Raw genomic sequence first — 16,350 nt, 5'->3', positions numbered from 1 at the left:
ATGGTGTTCTTTTTTTAATGATGACCTGATACTCCAACAAGGAGTAGAACGCTCTTTAATTGAGGACTGTATAAAGAGAAATCTAATTAACATCAATTAATCCCCATGTCAATAAAATGTATTATAATAGATTTTACTGAGGTAAGTAATATCAAGTAGGGTTGGAATTTAAAGCACTTAAGGAAATCAAAAAAGAAAATATTTTATTGCTTTTCAGCTCTTTACATCACCAATAAGGGTATCATGGTAGATTGGTGTCCTATTCATGTGTAGTAACCTGTGCATTTTAGGTGCTATCCAACACATCATCCTCGCTTCTTCAGGCTGATTGTCTAGTTCATTACTCATTTATATACATCTTTCAGCCTCTGCCTATAAATTACCTCTTTCAGGCTATTGTTACAAGAACTCTAATTTTGCCTATTTTGGAACCAAATCCTGAAACAATTAAATATTGATTTGTTACCAAGTTTCAGGAAGTTAGCACTTAAATCATCTCAGTAGAACAGACACAATTATACTTTTCTTTAAAACGGCATAACTGCTTTGTGTGATATAATGTTACTTTAAAAACTGATTTTTATAAACTGTATGTCTTTGATTAGTGCTTCTATTTGGCAATATTTCCTTCCTTGGTTGAAATTATTGATTTCCTGTGCGTTTCCATTATACGGAAAATTTTGGCTTTTATACCTGAGCAACTCTTTTCCAAATTTATTGACAATCGAGATAAAAATGCGAACTGGCCACAGGTTTGGGAGAATGATTAGTAGTACTCACAGAAAGCTGTTAAAATATGCTGCAGGCAACATTTTAGTTAACTAGGGTCTTTAGTCTGTAGTGATGTACACTTGTGTGATCATGTCCTTATATTCTTTTAACACTTGTCTTTATTCATATACTAATTGATCTATAATGCACAAAAGGGGTCTGTGAGTCATCAAGGAAAATTAGCAAGTTGCTGCTGTGTATATATGACTTACATAATCACTTTTTGCCCTTTTCTCCCTACATTGCTAGATTTTGGACAATCCTGTAATCATGTAATTGTGCCCAATGGCACATATAGACTCTGGTATACTAAATTATTCTACTCTAGATCATCTAGTTGTATATTACAATCTGGGGGCTTACTGTGTACCACACATTCAATTCTGTGAATTTTCCTATTCCACATGATCCCCTCTACACAAGCACTCCAATTTCAGTACAGGAGGAACACTGTATTAATACGATCAAGAATGAATTGCTGTATTTGGCAGTGCAGGGATCCAAGAAGATTAATGATCTCGCCTGCAGCTCTTGTCATACCTTCCCCCACTATCGAAAATTAAATGTCATGTATAACAACTCACTCTCCATTACTTAATTACATGTGGAAAATGTGTACTGCTAAAAACTGCTGGGTCTAAAGGAGGCCAAATGAAACTGAAACCCTTGGAAAGATTTAGTGCTAGCTGTCAAGCCCTAACAAGTGGAAGTGGACTCGCCATGGGATCCACCTTACTGTATCCATTGAATATGTCTTGTTTTTGCAATTAAAAATATGGTGTGGCCTGTTATCCTCTAGCCATGTCCCTAAAAGATGATGTTGATTTGAAATTAATGTGAATGTCAGAGTAAGTCAATCTGAATAAACAAATTGAATGCCTGTTTTGTTTGTTTGTTTGTTTTTTGTGGTACGCGGGCCTTTCACCGTTGTGGCCTTTCCCGCTGCGGAGCACAGGCTCCGGATGCGCAGGCTCAGCGGCCATGGCTCACGGGCCCAGCCGCTCCGCGGCACGTGGGATCTTCCCGGACTGGGGCACGAACCCACGTCCCCTGCATCGGCAGGCGGACTCTCAACCACTGCGCCACCACCTGCTCCTATTTCTTAATACCAGCTTGTGGGAATCATGACTATATTTGTTTCACTTCTTTTGGCACTCAGAAACAACTAGTTGTGATAGTCACAGGGATGATGGGATTTTTTTTTCTTTTCCTTTTTTTTTTTTTGCAGTATTTTTACACTTTTCCCTGTAGAATGCCTGTTTTCTTTGATAGACTGCTCTCCCCCAAACACACACACACACGCACATAATGTATATAATATGATGGAACAGTAAAAACAGTAAATCTAGATACCTGTCTCCCTCTGTAGAAGCTGAAATAGACAGATCTCTCTTTTACTGCTAAGGTGTGGCCAGTGGGCAGTCATGCAACCCAAGTTTGGGCAGTATGATACCTTAGGCTTAGAACAGGAAGCAAGTAATGTGAGTGACTTTATATGTATGGTGTTTATTCATGGAGCCACAGGGCCTTGATCAGAGGCTCCTGCTATGACATGATTCTGCATCCTGCTTCCTTGTCCTCTGGAAGTCTCTTAGTTCCTGGTCTGTTCCAAGTCTGATCATATAGCCTGCCTATGTTTTGTAAGATTCCAATATCCCTCTAATAAATTACCTTTTGCTTAAGGTGGCCTAAGTTCATTTCTGTTGCTTGCTGCCAAAGAATCCTAGTGAATGGGAAGGATGCTAAAAGTAGAGCTCTCTGAACAAATCATGAGCAACCAGAGTGAGTTCTCTCTGCACATATGCTTGTCACATGTAGGCTCTTAGCCTTGATCCTAAGAAGGTTTTATCTTTCAAACTTCTTTAGCAGAGCACAAGACCTCTGAACAAGTCTCTACTGAGGATCTCCAGTATGACAGGTTTCCATTGCCATTGGCTCTTGTAATGAGATAACACGATGATTTCAGAGAAATCAGGCAAGATTTTTCCCAGATTTATACCTGCAGGAAGAGTCACCTTTCCTAGCACATGGCCTTCGGGTGAGGGCTGGATACCTGAACAACATTCGGGCTTTGCCAGCCGGAATAAAGAGGAGAATGGCTGTGGATATCTACTGTACTATCTTTAGAAAGAGTCTCTGTGAGAAACTTGGTAGGCTGTCGTTTATCCCATCCAGTCCTAAAGCTCCCCATATTAACTCTCCTGCCAACCTTCACTGCCAAATATTTTATGAGTCAACTTTTCCTCTGTACAAATGGCAACCATTATTTAGAACTTACCTGGGGCCACCTTTGTAAAATGTGGGTCTAGATGCTGAGTTACTCCCAGCAGCCCTCAATTAGTGATTGACATTGTTAGGAATGCCATAAATGGAGTTCATAGTTCCACTCACTAGACATTTATTTCAGATTCAGCATATTTAGCTATTTTGGTGGTTTCTTCCAGTTGGAAATTGGAAACTATTTAGTGTATTCATATAGTTAGAAATACCTCCTGGAATCTTTTCAGAAAGGAGTTTTGCTCCCACTGAGATATAATGATTTGCTTTGTTTGATATGTTACTTCTGGTTCATTTACATGGAGCTTTCCTGGCTGAATGTTAATTCAATGTCATGTTCCAATTAATATAGCAAATGTAGAGTTTATTTTCACTATATTTATTGATAATACAGTCAGAAAAAATTATCTAGGCCTGTTTAGTTGTGTTCATGTGTTCATTTATTCAGCTTTTTGTATGTGTACACCTAAACAATGTGCTAGCCACTAGATTGTAGTTATAATCATTTTAGAACAGGTTGCAAAAAATTAAATCAATGTACTCCGTACTCCTGGTTGAATTCAGGCACATAACTTCTACTTTTGATATAATGCTGTTTTGTGGACATAAAATAAGATGTATGGGTTTAGTGAAAGTGAATTTCCAAGTGGTAAGACCAGAGCAATCCTGAAGACAAAATGGTTTTAAGTGATATTCTAAATAATTCAAATGTATTCTCATCATACTTGTACTTTTTTGGGTCTTAGTTAATTTTTTTTAATTGTGGTAAAATATGCATAACATAAAATCTACCTTATTAACCATTTTTAAGTGTACAGTTAAAGTAGAATTAAGTATATTCTCATTGTTGTACAGCCATCACCACCATCTATCTCCAAAACTTTTTACATCTTGCAGAACTGCAACTCTATACCCATTGACAAATAATACCCCATTCTGTCCTCCCCGCCCCCACCCCCAAGCTCCTGGCAACTATCTTTCTACTTTCTCTCTCTGAATTTAACTACACTCGGTATCTCATAAAAGTGGACTCATACAGTATTTGTCCTTTTGTTACTGGCTATTTCACTTACCATAATGTTTTCAAGGTTCATCCATGTTGTAGCATGTGTCAGAATTGCCTTCCTTTTTAAAACTGAACGATATTCCCTTGTATGTTTATCCATTCATCTGTTGAGCAACACTTGGGTTGCTTCTACCTTTGGACTATTGTGAATAATGCTAGTATGAACATGAGTGTATGAATGTCTGTTTGAGACTCTCAATTCTTTTCCATATATACCCGGAAGTGGAATTGCTGAATTATATGGCAGTTCTATTTTCAGTTTTTTGAAGAACCACTATAGTTTCCATAGCAGCTGCACCATTATTACATTCCTACCAACAGTGGACAAGGGTTCCAGTTTCTCTACAACCTCACCAACTCTTATTGTTTTCCATTTTTTTGATAGTAGTTATCCTATTGGGTATGAGGTGGTATCTCATTGTGGTTTTGATGTGCATTTCTCTGATGATTAGGATGTTGAGCATTTTTTGATGTGTTTATTGGCCATTTGTATAACTTCTTTGGAGAGTTGTCTTTTCAAGTCTTTTTCCTGTTTTTTAATCAGGTTGTTTGTTTTGTTGTTGAGTGGCAGGAATTCTTTATGTATTCTGGATATTAACTCATTATCAGATATACGATTTGCAAAAGTTTTCTCCCATTCCATAGGTTGCCTTTTCACTCTGTTGATTGTGTCCTTTGATCCACAGAAGTTTTTCATTTTAATATAGTCCAATTTATCTATTTGTTGTTGCTTGGGCTTTTGGTGTCAAATCCAAGATATCATTGCCAAATCCAATGTCATGAAGTTTATTCCTTATGTTTTCTTGTAACAGTTTTATAGTTTTAGCTCTTATGTTTAGGTCTTTGACCTATTTTGAGTTAATTTTTGTATATGGTATAGTGGAAGGATCCAACTTCATTCTTTTGCATGTGGATATCCAGGTTTCCCTGTACAATTTGTTGAAAAGATCATCCTTTCCCCCATTGAATGGTCTTGGCACCCTTGTTGAAATCATTTGACCCTACACTGAGGGTTTATTTCAGGGTTTTCTATTCTATTCCATTGGTCTATATATCTGTTTTTAAGCTAGTACAACATTGTTTTGATTGCTATAGCATTGTACATTGCAAAATCAGGAAGGGTGAGACCTCCAACTTTGTTCTTCTTTTTCAAGATTGTTTTGGCTATTCCGTATAAATTTTAAGATGCAACACACTTTCACTTTTAAAAGAAGGAGAAATGCTCCTTGGAGATATCTCAGACCCTGATAAATGAAAAGTTATGGAATTTTACAAATACACACACATACACACACACACACACACACACAGCCCATTACATCAGATGTCTTTTTTTTTCTCATTCAGAAACTGTTGTCATGGGCTCAGTGTGCTTTCCTGAAGATAAGTATGTTCTCCTCATATCTCACTAATCTTTCTTTTAACCACAATTTATAGCATTCTTTTAGAGTTTACATTAGAGAGAGAATCTCATATTTAATCCTAAGGAATTAGTCAATGATTATTGGATTGATGCTTTAAATAACATGTTATTGAAATCTCTTACTACGACTTAATTATGGTTATAACTTTGATGGGTAAGGGATAAACATAAAGGGTTTTATCAACAAATCCCTGTATGTGACATGTATGTGCTTCTAAGAATGCAGTGAAGTATTCTTAGAAGAATAGAAAGAAGTTGCTGAGAAAAGCCATGTTAGTAGTTTAGAAATTCAGAAGAGAGAGAGATTACTGTTGTGACAGTGGGTACAGCAAGAGCTAGTTAATGCTACCTGGGTAGATTTACATAGGAAAAAATTAAGTCTAAACTGCATGAACAAATTTAATTCAAGTATTTATTGAGTACCTACTGTATCTCAGATACTATATAAGACCACGGAGTTAAGTAAGAAGTTATTCAAGAACTTATAAGACATGCAGATAAATAACTATACATCAGGCAAAACTAACACCAATAGAGGGAACTCTATGATGTTGGGTTATTCAGAGTGCATTTGCAGGCTTGGTTGCAGAGAGGGGTTTTCACAGTTGAGAGGGGAGTGATTTGGATTGACTGAGACACAGAGAAAGCTGTTGTCACAGTATAGACGATGTGAAAAGTGCATGAATTAGGATGGGGACATTGGACTAGAAGAAAGGAAAAAGAATGAAATCGTTAAAATGAAACCTTTAGACTGGATGCTCTCTTTGGGTATAAGAGTTGATGGGTGAATGAATCAAGAGTAACTGAGGACTTAGCACCTGAAAATGTAAGCATCTGAGACTGAACATCATAAAACATTAAATGTTAACTATTGTTCCTATGCTTTAGTGTTTATGACATTTATGTTATCTCTCAATTCTGTTAGAAGATATTATCCTAATTTTATAGATTAAGAAGTAAGATTTTTGTAAAGTTGTGTAGTATCTTGCTTACATCTTACTGGTAGAACTGCAGATGGAACTGTACATTTACCTAGGTCTGGATTTCTTTCCAGAAGAGCACATAGATGTCTTACACATTATATAATTATGAATTCATTTTTAAACTGGGGTATGATTTATACTCAATGCAATAGATTTTAAGTTTTCAGTTTGTTGAGTTTTGATAATACAAAACATACGCCTGTGTACCATCACCCAAAACAAAAATGTAAGAAACTCATTCACCCAGAAAGTTTCCTGGTGCTCCTTTCCAGTCAGTCCCTCCCCGCAGAGCCAACACTTCTGATTTCTGTCACCATAGATTAGTTTTAACTATTCTTGAGCTTCGTGTAAATAAAATCAAACAACATCTATCATTCTGTGTCTGGTTTCTTTCATTTTACATAATTTTTTTGAGATTTATCCTTGTCATCGTATATATCAATAGTTCCTTTAATTACTGAGGAATATTCCAATCTATGAAGATACCACAATTTTTTGATCCATTCTCCTGAAGGTGGACATTTGGGTTGTTTCCAGTTTTTAGCTATTCTGATTAAGGTACAAGCATGACTTTTGGGAAAAAAATTATTATAGAATAAACTTGTTTAGAATATCTTTGAGTCAGGATAGACTCAATAATGCTTCACACATTAATTAACAGCCCAAATCTCAGTCGCTTAAAACGACACAGGGTTTCTTTCTTTCTCATTTTACAGGTCTACCGGGGCTCAGCAAGGGGGCCTCTCTGCTCACTATGGTCAGTTAGGTACCCAGGCAACAGAGGTTCCATCTCAGCCTGTGTTTCCATGATCACCAAGGCAGAAAAGGAAACCTAGTTAATCGAGAATTGGCTCAACTTTAAAGATGAAGAAACTACCAGCCAGAGGATTTAGGAACCGCCCTAATCACTGTCAGAGAAGAGTACTGAGTGAATTACACTCCATCATATTATTCACCATCCTACCTGCACTATCAAGCACAATGAGTATTTTAAAGCATTTTATAGTTATTATGTTTATTTGAGGGATGAGTAATGTAGCTGTGATACTCCGAACTTAATTATGAAAAGTTGATCGAGTCAGAGTGAGCAAACTTAGAGCCCTGCATGCATCTTTACCCTGAAGAAAATTGTGAAATAGCTTTAAGAGTAAATTGTGACCTAGTAGAACTTTTCCCCAAGATGGATCTGGGGATATTAGCTTGCATATATGACAGAAGATATTTGTGGCTTTGGGTCAGGCTATTGAAATGGAAAACACTGTAATATAATAGTTAAAAGAGTAGGTTTTGAAACCAGATGGCTGGATTTTAATCTCAGCTTGCTATTTATTAGTTTTGTGACTTTGGTCAGGTAGCTTAATCTCTGTGTAAAATGAAGAAAATAATTGTAACTACTATGTAGAATTGTTATGAAGGTTACTTGAGTTAACACATAAAAAGCATCAAAACAGCAGTACATGGTAAGAACTCAAAAGTTATGTTTCTGGTGATTGTGTTTTCTAAATCAGAAAGTTTTGTTAGGTATTACTTTTCTCTTGCTGTGTAACAAACTACCACACATTTAATGGCTTAGAACAACACCCATGTATTAGCTGACAGTTCTGTAGGTCAGAAGTCTGGCACAGAGGGGCTGGGCTCTCTGCTTAGGATATCATGAGGCAGAAATCAAGATGTTGGCCAGGCTGAGTGCTTGTCTGGAGCCTTGGGTAAAAATCTACTTCCAAGCTCATTCTTGTTAAAGTCTACTTCCTTGTTGGTTCTTAGATGGAGACTTTTCTTAGCTTTTAGAGGCCATTCACATTCTTTACCATGAGGCCCCTTTCATGCTCAAGCCAGAGATGGTACTTCTAATCTCTGACCTCCAGGCATTCCTTAAAATTCATGTAGGTCAACCTACTAATTTCAGAGATCAGGACAATGAAGCTCTAAGAAGTGAAATCTCCAGATTTAAAGGGCCCATGTGATTAGGTCTTGCCCAACCTGGTAATCTGCCTTTATCTTAAGGTCAGCTATGCTGTATAATTTAACCTAATCATGGAAGGGAAATTCATCCTACTCACAACCTGTAAACCAGGGGGCAGGAATCTTGGGAGTCTTCTTAGAATTCTGCCTAACACATGGTTTGCATGATTTTTACCAATATGAATATATTTTTATAACAAGATTGAATTGAAATGTGGATCCAGAATGTGTCTTTGTCATAAATATAAATATTCTACAAACAAAAAACTGAATTGGGTGTGTTCTAGCATCCTTTTGGAGAAAAACTAAATTGACAGTCCCTAGATAGAAGTTTCACTATTGTAATTGTCTGTTTACCTAGCTGTGTTCCTCACTAATTGCTAATATCATCAAAGGCAGGAATCATGTTTTATTCATTTTTGTATTCATAGTATAAATATTTGTTAAACAAATGAATATATTCAAAATGAACTCAGAGCTATATTGTTGAGTTTCAACCAATTAAAGTAAACTCTGGCCAGCTTAAATTAAAAGGAGAATGTATTGTAAGAATACAGGGATATCTTGTGGACTCTTAAGAAGAAGCCATATAGCTAAGACTCTGAAGAGAAAGAAGTAGGGCGACTTCAGAGACGTCAGCACAAGGAAGTTCTGAAGCCCCTGTTTAGCCTTGAGCATTTCCATTAGTATTGTCTAGATACCACACTCTTGATCTCTATGAGTCTGTTCTAGATTTTGAGTCCCTGGGAGAGAGAATTCATGGGCTCAAAATGTGGCTGGCATCTGCCCCCTACATCCACTGAGGTTGAGGCCAGCTGTCGTTGTTACACAGTATAGCCCATCCATGGAATCACTGTGAGCTGGGCAGACACTCTGAGAAATGTCCATGAATGTGGTAAATACCAATAGCTGGCTGACTGCAGGCAGCACGTTGTCTTTAACTCGTGAAGTAGCTTGGAAAGCATAGGGCACACTCTTGATAGTTCTACTTCATTATCTTTTTCCTGCTTTGTTAAGACCCCTTTCACTCAACAGACATTTATAGTACACCTACTCTCGCTGAAGTATCCTGCTACAAGCTGGGGATATAAAGAAATAAGATCCCATCTCTGTGTTTAGAGAGGGAGAAAGAGCAGCACAAATAATCTTAATAGAGCACGGCAAGTCCAGTGATAAGGACATACCTATACAGTGTTCCAAGGTACCCTGGAAACCTTCTCACGTTTATCCATGGTAGAATTCCACTCTCTCTCTCCCAACAGCTGTTAAAAAGAATTACAAAAACACCAACAAACAATTACAATTCCTGACTGTATACTGTGTGGGGCACCAGGACCTAAGAAACTTATGTTGATTATACTGGGAAGAAAAGGTTAATTATGAAGCAAACAGATTTCATTCCTTATGAGAATCATGGACTCTGAGGGGTCAGAGGGTCCCCAGAAGTCTTTCAGGTTAACTGTTTGTGTGAAGTGTAATTATCTTCTCTCCTTTGGTTTCCCTCTTCCCATTTCTTTCTCTTTAAAATTGCTGCCCTGTCAGGTCTCTACTTGCTTAATGCCGAGGTGTGTGAACACTCACTCACTAGTGGATTATAACAGATTATGAACTGTAACTTTTTATAGCAGCTTTCTTCACTCCATTGAGGTTTTCTATACTGTTATGTTTTTTGAAAATTAATATGGACTTTAAAGGCCAGTAAAGTCATACTAATTTGGGGAAAATTGTTAAATTATGAAGGGATAACTTGGTCCAGTTAATCATAATTTCTCAATAAGAATTTATGTGTAGCTATGTTTTTTAATGCTGGTAACCTTTGAAAGAGATATGAAAAGCCATCTGCTTAATTACTGCCAAATACACTCTGCCCCACGGGCTCTGAATCTGGAGCAGATATGTGCTATGGGCTTTCAGCTCTAAGCTAGAGCTGAGCTCTATTGTGTTATTCCATGGGGGAGAGTGAACGGGAAAGGGAATTACCACTGGGAAAATGCTGTTACTTACCCATGGGTAATTGATTACTTCTGTGTATGAGCAAACTGCTGAGGAATGGATTGTACTCCCTGAAAAACAATAGCCATCTCTTAACATAATAGTGCATGCTCAAGGCATCTATAATAATGTCAGAAGAAACAGACATATTCTTCATGCTCTGTGTCACTTTGTGATTTTAGTTTTTCTCCCTTTGCTTTGGTTTGGCTGGTGTGCTAGATAATCTAAGAATTTAAGAAGGTTAGAGCAAGAAAGAGTACCTAGACTTCATCTCTTTATTTATACTCTGCCTTATTCCACAAGAATTTTTATCAACTTAGAATTCTTACAGTTCAACCTACTTATTACTTAAGAGATCAGGAGACAGATTCTCTTGGAAGTGATTTCCCCCAAATCCCACAGCTAGTTTAATGGTAGTTCTAGAACTGAAACTGCCTCTGTCTCCTTAATGAAGTGAGTGATCATTACATTTTTAAAAATAACTATGTTAAGTACAGACTATTTTCCAGGCAATGTATTTGCCCTAGATGATGTAATAGAGAATAGGAAGGACATGAGTTCTGTCCTTGGAGTGCTTACCATTTGAAGGGAAGACAGATTTGAAGCAGGTGTGCATACAAATCAGTTAGGTACATTTTGAAAGAAAACAGATTTATGATCATTGACAGGTGCTGTGAGCATATAGTAGAGGTCCTGGAAAGCTTGTTTCAGGAAATGACATTTATGGTGAGCTATGAAGGAGAAATAGGAAAAAATCAGACAAAAGATTTGGGCATGAAGCATGCAGAGCAGAAGAGAAGATGAGAGAAGGCCATGAGGTGGATGGGGCTTGGCTCAGCTGAGAAATGGAGAGGAGGCCTGTGTAACTGGGTTGGATCAGAGTGAGGAAGAGAAGGGAGAACAAGAAAAGGCCAGAGGTGGGAGCTGGGGCCAGATTGCTCAAGGCCTTACAGCCTCCCTAACAATTTTGAACTTTATCGTAAGTGCAATAAGGAGCCGTAGGAGGATTTTAAGCAGGAGAAAGAAATATAATCAGATTTATGTTTTAGACCCATAATAACTGCTGGGTGAAGAATGGATTGAACAGAGGATGAAGAGTGTAAGTAGGGAGACCAAATAGGATGTTCTTAAATATATTAATTCAGCTGAGAAATGATGATCACTTGTACTAGGATAGGATGGAAAGAAGTGCACAGATGCAAGACACGTTTTGAAGATAGGATCAGTAAGGCTTCTTGATGGATTAGATATACAACTGAGCAGTGAGAGGTTTCAAGAATGACTTTTAGGTTCCTAGTTAAACAACTGGGTGAATATTGTTGATATTTACTAAGGTGGAGAGGAAGTTGACTGTGGAACCCTCTGGGAACTGAGCGAGATAAAGAGCTTTATTTATTTTTATTTTTTTTGTGGTACGCGGGCCTCTCACTGTTGTGGCCTCTCCCGTTGCTGAGCACAGGCTCCGGACGCGCAGGCTCAGCGGCCATGGCTCATGGGCCCAGCCGCTCCGTGGCATGTGGGATCTTCCCAGACCGGGGCACGAACCCATGTCCCCTGCATCGGCAGGCGGACTCTCAACCACTGCACCACCAGGGAAGCTCTAAAGAGCTTTATTTTATTTGAGATGCGTCTAAGACATCTAGTGGAGATGTAACGTGGGAGTTGGATATGCAGATCCTAGGCTCAGAAAAAGATCCAGGCTAACTGTGAATTTGTAAGACATCAATATATAGCCTTTGAACTCAAGGGAATAATTCATGTAGTTGAGGTTATTGAACTCACACTGGAGGAGAAGGATGGGTGGGGTATAAATTTTAAAAAGAAAGGCATTTCAGGTAAAAGCAGTGATATGATTAAAGCCTCAAAGTAGGAAAGACATCGACTGATGGATCTTTTTCCAATTGGTGAGACATAAAAAATAAAATGGGATAAAATGGATTTGAGTGCCCTCCTAAGTCAGATAGTGGCTATCCTATGTACACTGGACAAGAGATCTGTGAACAGTCTTAAATCTTTGCGCACCAGTAAGAAGCTGCTTTGGTTTATATTGTGAAACCTAAAGTCAAACTTCACATAAATCTTGAGATAATTATTTTGGTTGTGTGTCATGAATGAACAGTAAAGGATAGGTCTCCCACAGAACCACTGCTTACCTACCATTTGCTAGTAACGTAGTGGAAATAGCCCAGATCACCAGAACTGGTATTCTAGGAGTTGTTCTGTGCCTGTCCCCCTGGTAATGAAGTTTTAACCCCCACCTCCTCTGCTCCAATTAGGATGATGAGGAGTAGAATTAACCTAACTCACAAAGCATTGTCTGTCTGGGTCTCTGTTCTCCCCATCTATCACTCCTTCTCACACAGTCCGCCCATGCGGGGACTGTCATATACATCCCATCATCCTTCATCTGGCAGAACAAATTTAGAAGCCAAGTGAGGAGGCTGGGAACCTTTCCAGTTCAAAGAACAAAATGCTCCAGACATTAATGGGGCCTAGAGGTTACACACCCCATATGAAAAATTTATACCCCTCGGTGTTGAAAGAGTTGATGCCTTTCCAAAAGTATCCTCTGCAGCACCTGACATACTAAGCAGAAGTTGGCCAACTTCTAGCATCATCACTCTTTGTCACTAGTAATTGTATCTTAGTATCCCTTGAGTAATACATCTGTTTTTGTACCTAATGGCTTTGCATGCTCAAAACCAGTGTATATTTACATTTTTTTTATTCTGTGGTGCTGTGTGTGCATTTTCAACTGAGAACTGAGGAAGTGATTCTAATTTGAGCCAAGAACTTAGCGTTTACCGTGTACTGATTCTGCCTTTTACTGTGTACTGATTCTGCCTATTTTAACATCCGCAGAAATGAAGATGCAGTCAATCAGATGGCCGTTATTCCCTTTCCAATACCATCAAGTTCCCCATCTTCTACTGAGGTAAGATGACTCCTAATTAGCTTCGTGAATGAATTACATGGATTTTCAGTATCTGGTATTCCAAACTCAGAATTTATTAGCTAGGGTATTTCCCTAATTAAAATAGGAAGTATTTGAAGCACTGATTATAAAGTAATATAACAATGTTAAACAAACACATTAGAACTTAACCATATGGGTACTGCCTTCCTCAAATTTCCTTAAGGTTCATTCTAGATATGCAATTTGTCCTAACTAGGCATTTCAGAATTTATTAGAAAATTCTCTTTTTTAATGACCGAATCGTACCTTTCTTTATGGTTTAAAAACACTTTAATACTATGATTGCTGGTGTCTTTAAATATTTTCATCTATTGATGAAGAAATTACTAGTACAACAAGATTGCTAACATAGTAACATGCTTCTAGAGATGGATGGATAGATAGATAGATAGGTACCTGGCTATATAAATAATCAGCTGCGGGATTCCCAGCTGAGGAACGTTACATTCTCTTCTCATTTTTTACTTATTAAATTATTTTAAATTCCCTAAAATACACATTTATTATAACTAATCAAACAATGCAGTTATTAGAAAATTTTATTTTCCTTTCCCTTCCTCCTCAAGGAAGTTAAGTTGTATTGTTTAGTATCTTTCTATATACTTTTTCCTTTGCTTCTATAACAAAAATAAACTATTTGAATAGCGTCTCTTTTAGTAAATATTTGATCATATGATACGTATTCTTTCCATTCAACAAGTATTCGATGAATGCATATTACGCGCCAGGTACTATTTTGGGTATTTAAAGATATAGGCATGGGCTTCCCTGGTGGCGCAGTGGTTGAGAGTCCGCCTGCCAATGCAGGGGACACGGGTTCGTGCCCCGCTCCAGGAAGATCCCACATGCCGCGGAGCGGCTGGGCCCGTGAGCCATGGCCGCTGAGCCTGCGCATCCGGAGCCTGTGCTCCGCAACGAGAGAGGCCACAGCAGTGAGAGACCCGCATACCACAAAAAAAAAAAAAAAAAAAAGATATAGGCATGAATAAAACAGATAAGTCTCCCTGACATGGTTCAGCTTACCTTCTAATGAGGAAATTAACTAGCAAATGCATAAATAAACTAAGAGAATTATCAATAGTGTTCAGTGTCTTACAGATAATTAAAATAGGTAATGTGGCTTGTGACTACTTTGATTGGTTATAGGGAAAGCCTCTTGGACAAGGTGAAATTTAAACAAGATCAAAATGATAAGAAGGAGCCAGACAGGCAAAAATAAGGGGGAAGAGCTTTCTCTGCAGAGAGGACAAAAATAGCTCTCAAGCAAGAATAAGCTGGGGGCGCATATTGGGAGCCCCAGAGAGTAGTGGGATAAAATGCCAGGGAGAGGGAGGGAATGTGACATAGGAGGGAGAGAGGAGCTTTGTGAGTCAGAGTAAGAAGTTCAGGTTTTAGTCTGTATGCGGTAGAAGCCACTGGAAGGTTTTTAACAGGGGAGTGAGGTGACCTGATATATAGTCTACCAGGTGGAGAATGGACTAAAGGAAGGTAAAAGTAATACACTAGATGGCAGAAGCCCAGGCAAGACCTGATTGTGGTTAGATGAGGTTTTGGGGGTTGGAAGCAAAGAAAAGTGAGCTGATGATTCTTGATGTTTTGGATGTTGAATCAGACTTGATTAAATGTGGGAGCCGAAGGGAACTAGAGAATTGTGGATAGACCTAGATTTTTGGCTTGAGCAACTAGGTAGATGGTGGTGCCATTTACATTTAGGCAGAAATTAAGAGGTCATTGTAGACTGGTTAAGTTTGAGGTGCATATTATGCATTCTTCTGGAGTGGATTCTATACATTAAAAAGAGAAAAGCTGCTTTATTTTGCTTAATCTAATAGTCATATTTAATGTGCTGTATTATATATTTTTTCCAATTGACAGACATTCAGATTACTTTCCAATTTTTTGCCAGTAAAAGAATAGCAAAATAGGGCTTCCCTGGTGGCTCAGTGGTTGAGAGTCCACCTGCCGTTGCAGGGGACATGGGTTCGTGCCCCGGTCCGGGAAGATCCCACATGCCGTGGAGCGGCTGGGCCCATGAGCCATGACCGCTGAGCCTGCGCGTCCGGAGCCTGTGCTCCGCAACGGGAGAGGCCACAACAGTAAGAAGCCCGCATACCGTAAAAAAAAAAAAAAAAAAAAAGAATACCAAAATAAACATACATGTGTGATGTGCGCACCTGCACACATGTGTATATCAGTCATTTGGCACTGGTGCTTTTATTTCTATAGCATAGATTTCCCCAATGTACAATTGCTGAGGCAAAAAGTACACAAGTTCAAAATTTTAATCTGTATTTACTAGTTACTATCTGAAAAGATTATAGTGATGTTGAGTCCCCACTGATAGCCATTTAGCCACAGCTTTGCTGGCACTGGGTATTTTCATTCTAACTGAGACTAGAGTAGACAGTTAGCAGTGGTGGAAATGAGGGGCCCCAGAGGGGTGCTACTTCAGTTCAAATCCTAGCACAACCATACACCAGACATGTGAACTTGGATAGTCACAGTAACTTCTATCCCCTGTAGGGAGATAACAATAGTTCCTACTTTGTAAGGTTTTTAAGATTAAATGAGAGAGGGAGAGAAGAAGATATCTATATCTATCTATCTAGATCTAGCTAACTTGTGCCAGGCACATGGTAGCTACCCAATAAGTGTTAGTAAATTCCTAATTCTTTTGCGTTTATAGAATGTCACATAAATCCTTTTTGTTTTGGATGGGTGGGGGTCAGTATTGTAGAATAATTTTTTCTATAGTACTGTTAGTTATGAATGTTCCCATCAAAATAGCATCCACTTGGAACTGAATTTTTCTTTCATTGCCCATATGTTTTCTCAGTACAGTGAGCAAGAAAACTAGCCTGTCGTCGAATTGTAAATCTGCTATGAGATCCGGCTTTTG

The 16,350-nt window shown here is 38.3% G+C and overlaps 1 protein-coding gene across 1 annotated transcript in view; it reads left to right on the top strand.

The window, feature by feature from the left end:
- Positions 1-16,350, top strand: part of PATJ (PATJ crumbs cell polarity complex component) — a 348,566-nt gene that overhangs the window by 231,997 nt on the left and 100,219 nt on the right. The window contains exon 29 of the mRNA XM_081223688.1: positions 13,337-13,409. Within this exon, the coding sequence (XP_081079814.1) occupies positions 13,337-13,409 (73 nt within the window). The remainder of the gene's footprint in view (positions 1-13,336; positions 13,410-16,350) is intronic.

The sequence above is a fragment of the Mesoplodon bidens genome (genome assembly GCF_964165515.1).
Source record: "Mesoplodon bidens genome assembly, chromosome: 2".
NCBI classification, from domain to species: domain Eukaryota; kingdom Metazoa; phylum Chordata; class Mammalia; order Artiodactyla; family Ziphiidae; genus Mesoplodon; species Mesoplodon bidens.
Note: the sequence above shows the minus strand (reverse complement) of the source record. Positions and strands in the feature narration are given on the sequence as shown.